Source organism: Volvox carteri (assembly GCF_000143455.1).
Source record: "Volvox carteri f. nagariensis unplaced genomic scaffold VOLCAscaffold_67, whole genome shotgun sequence".
Classification (NCBI taxonomy): domain Eukaryota; kingdom Viridiplantae; phylum Chlorophyta; class Chlorophyceae; order Chlamydomonadales; family Volvocaceae; genus Volvox; species Volvox carteri.
In genome coordinates this window covers 45,739-48,682 of record NW_003307610.1, presented here as the reverse complement: position 1 = coordinate 48,682, position 2,944 = coordinate 45,739, and the positions used below count along the sequence as shown (strand labels likewise).

General features: G+C 51.3%; 1 protein-coding gene across 1 annotated transcript; it reads left to right on the top strand.

Moving 5' to 3' along the window:
* Positions 1-326: 326 nt before the first annotated feature.
* VOLCADRAFT_107466 (uncharacterized protein) lies at positions 327-2,807 on the top strand (the record flags this gene model as incomplete). The annotated part of the gene is made up of 5 exons (XM_002956942.1): positions 327-585; positions 977-1,111; positions 1,373-1,435; positions 1,599-1,765; positions 2,289-2,807. The coding sequence occupies 5 exons, from the start codon at positions 327-329 to the stop codon at positions 2,385-2,387; spliced, it is 723 nt and encodes a 240-aa protein (XP_002956988.1). The 3' UTR covers positions 2,388-2,807.
* Between the last annotated feature and the right edge of the window lie 137 nt (positions 2,808-2,944).

Here is a 2,944-nt window from a genome sequence, read left to right as displayed (position 1 = left end):
CAAGCTCGTTTGAATGATGTACCCATTCATGAGTCAGACAGACAGACAGACAGGCGGTTGTCTCCCCTGGTCCACCTGCAGGTCTATCTCACAGCTGCCAGTCCTCTCCACCATCACCACTTACCACCGCCAGGTGCTTACATGCGTACAGATGTTTGCTTGTATGCATGTATGAATGTATGATTTTGCATATATGTATGTATGAATGTGTGATTTTGCAGTCCGGCCGTGGCACCTTGACATTGGCGGTTCTATGGCGGCACGTGCACCTGCTGCCACTGCTGGCGGCCGCAACCAGTGGGCCCAACACGGAACGAGATCCCGCCATGTGGGGGACACCCCTGCACACCGCAGCCTGCCTGGGCCTGGTGGCCGCTGTGGAGGTGCTGCTGTGTCAGGGCGCCAGCAGGACCACCAGGGATAACGCGGGATGTACGGTGACTGAGGTCGCACTGGCGGCGGGGCAACACTCGGCGTATCGAATCCTGCGAGAGGCGCTAACTTGTGCGGAACTTGTAATGACGTTGACGCTTGCAATGGCCCTTGGACGCTGCCCACAAGGCAACCGGCCATCGTTCAGCGAAGGTCCAGGCCAAGGGCCTTATGTTAAAAGTATTCGAATGGCGCACCACTAAAGAGTTGCATCGTCATGACCGCCTGTTGTTTTATTACAGTAATGACACAAGGATGACTTTGAAAGTCGGAATAATCGGTGCTGGCAGTGTCGGGCAGACGCTAGGCAAGGCCATAGCAAAGAAGCACTCGGTTCTATTCGGCGTCAGAAATGTCGCAAAGTATGCCGACTTGGCAGGACTAGAAAACGTTTCAGTGCTTACTGTTCCGGAAGCTGTAAAAAGCAGCGACGTGGTGGTACTCGCAGTTCCAGGTCTGACCCGATTCTATATGGCTCTATAGTGCTTTGTGCATGAAAAAAAGCGTTTTTTACATACATTTTTTTGCGCGGATACTTGCGCAGGCGCGCACAGCGATGCCGGAATCAAGGCCATTGCGTCAGACCTTGGTGCTGATATCAAGGGCAAGGTTTTGATTGATGCGACGAATCCACTTTCGCCCTATCCGGGCCTGGAGGTCCGTTGGACTGGAAAGTCAGGTGCGCTTTGCAATGTTGAGGTTCACGTGATATATCCGATGCCGTCTACGAGATTGCGCGCGGTATACATCTACACCCAGAAGTAAACACCATAACACATATGGAGTAATTCCTGGGCTACGAGCACATGCTGGCCGATTACGACATACAAAGGACCCTCGCTCTTCCTCTCTACACGAGCCGCTCCCCATAAAATGCTTATGCAAAATTTTAGCATTCGCACACTTATCTAAACACGTGTGCTTGGACCTATGTACATAGCTGGCGAGCTCCTGGCCGAGGAGCTGCCCGACACATTTGTGTACAAGGCCTTCAACACCATCGGTGGGTACGGCAAGCAGTCTGTTAGTACAAACTTTGACTTTGGCACTTATGCTTATTCCCATGCTCATTCCTAGTTTCATTCTCATTTTCGATTCCTTTCCTACTCCAGTTTCCGTTCCTCATCCTCGCATCCGCGCGCCCGCATGTCCTCACGCCCACACAGGCGCCAATCTGATGGCCCAGGGTGACGGCTCCAGTCTCAACGGTCAGCAACTAACTATGATGTTCGCGGGGAGCTCCGAAAATAAGGCGCTGGTCGAGGAGGTCATTTCGACAACTGGCTTTGAACCCGTGTACCTGGGGTCCATACGATACGCCAGGAATCTTGAGGTACGGATCAGAGGTCGCAAATAAGGCGGGTACTGCGGGTCCGTACCACAGTACCCGCGGCCGAAATTCGGCCTAAGGCCCCGTAGGGCTGCGGGTCCCTAATGACCAAAATTTGACTATAAGACGTGGTTTGCCTCGCAGCCTCTATTGCGGCGAGTAGGGCCGCGCGCTGGACTTGAACTCTGTGTTTGACTTCTAGGTTTACTGACCGAAATTTTGCCCTCCCGCAGCCGTAGAGACCGATTTGCCGACCTCTGGTACAGATGCAAAAATATACTTGTACGATTGCACGACTGCACAATTGGACTCTCCTTTCCGTTCTTTACTTAGTTCATCACATGCAGCAACTTGGATATCCAGGTAGCTCGAGCTATGTCTACTTGCTCACTTGCTTGGCCCGAATTTACGTTTCCATCTCCGCATTCCTTCCACAATGTAACTGCAACTAACAACTTCCAACGAACTAACCACCTCTGGCGCTGGCGGAGCTCTGGATCCATCTGGGAGTGCTCGGGGTGGGTAGCTCAGAGAAGTGGGGCCGGAACTTCCATTTTCAGGTCATTCGCAAGTAGCGAGCAGCTGCGTGGCCGGCGGGGATGGTACGGATGTGAAGTCCACGTAATCTATCTGGAGAAAATCGCATAATGACTTTTGAACTTGGGCCTTTGAAGCCGCCGCGCTGAGGCGATCCGTAAGCATTGAGAGCGGCCCTTTCAGCGGCTAGCTACTATAATTGATACTGAGACCTCGCACATATTTGGAATCCTGAAATCGTCAGATCGGTCCTAATATGTTTCATTATAGATATCGGGGACGACTAGGTCGACAATGGATCATTTGAAAAAAACATATTGCTTAGATTGACTGGGAAGACCTTGCGCCTAAGGATCCTTCAGATGGCTTAGGCACGTAACATGGATGAATGACCCTACTGCCCGAGGGTAGGCGATGGTAGGCAGAGACATGTGTATGTGGCCATCAGGCCATTTGCAGGAAGAATCTTTTAGCTGTTAGGAAATTCTTTTGGAATGTTTGTCTATTGATTGCCCTGACTTCTACTTCTACTTCTACTTCTACTTCATCCACCAAAATCGGCTTGGAGTTCGGTATTCGTTGACAGTTGAGTAACACTGGTTGAAGGTTGACGGTTGTCTACAAAGATCCTGTAAATTACCTGGA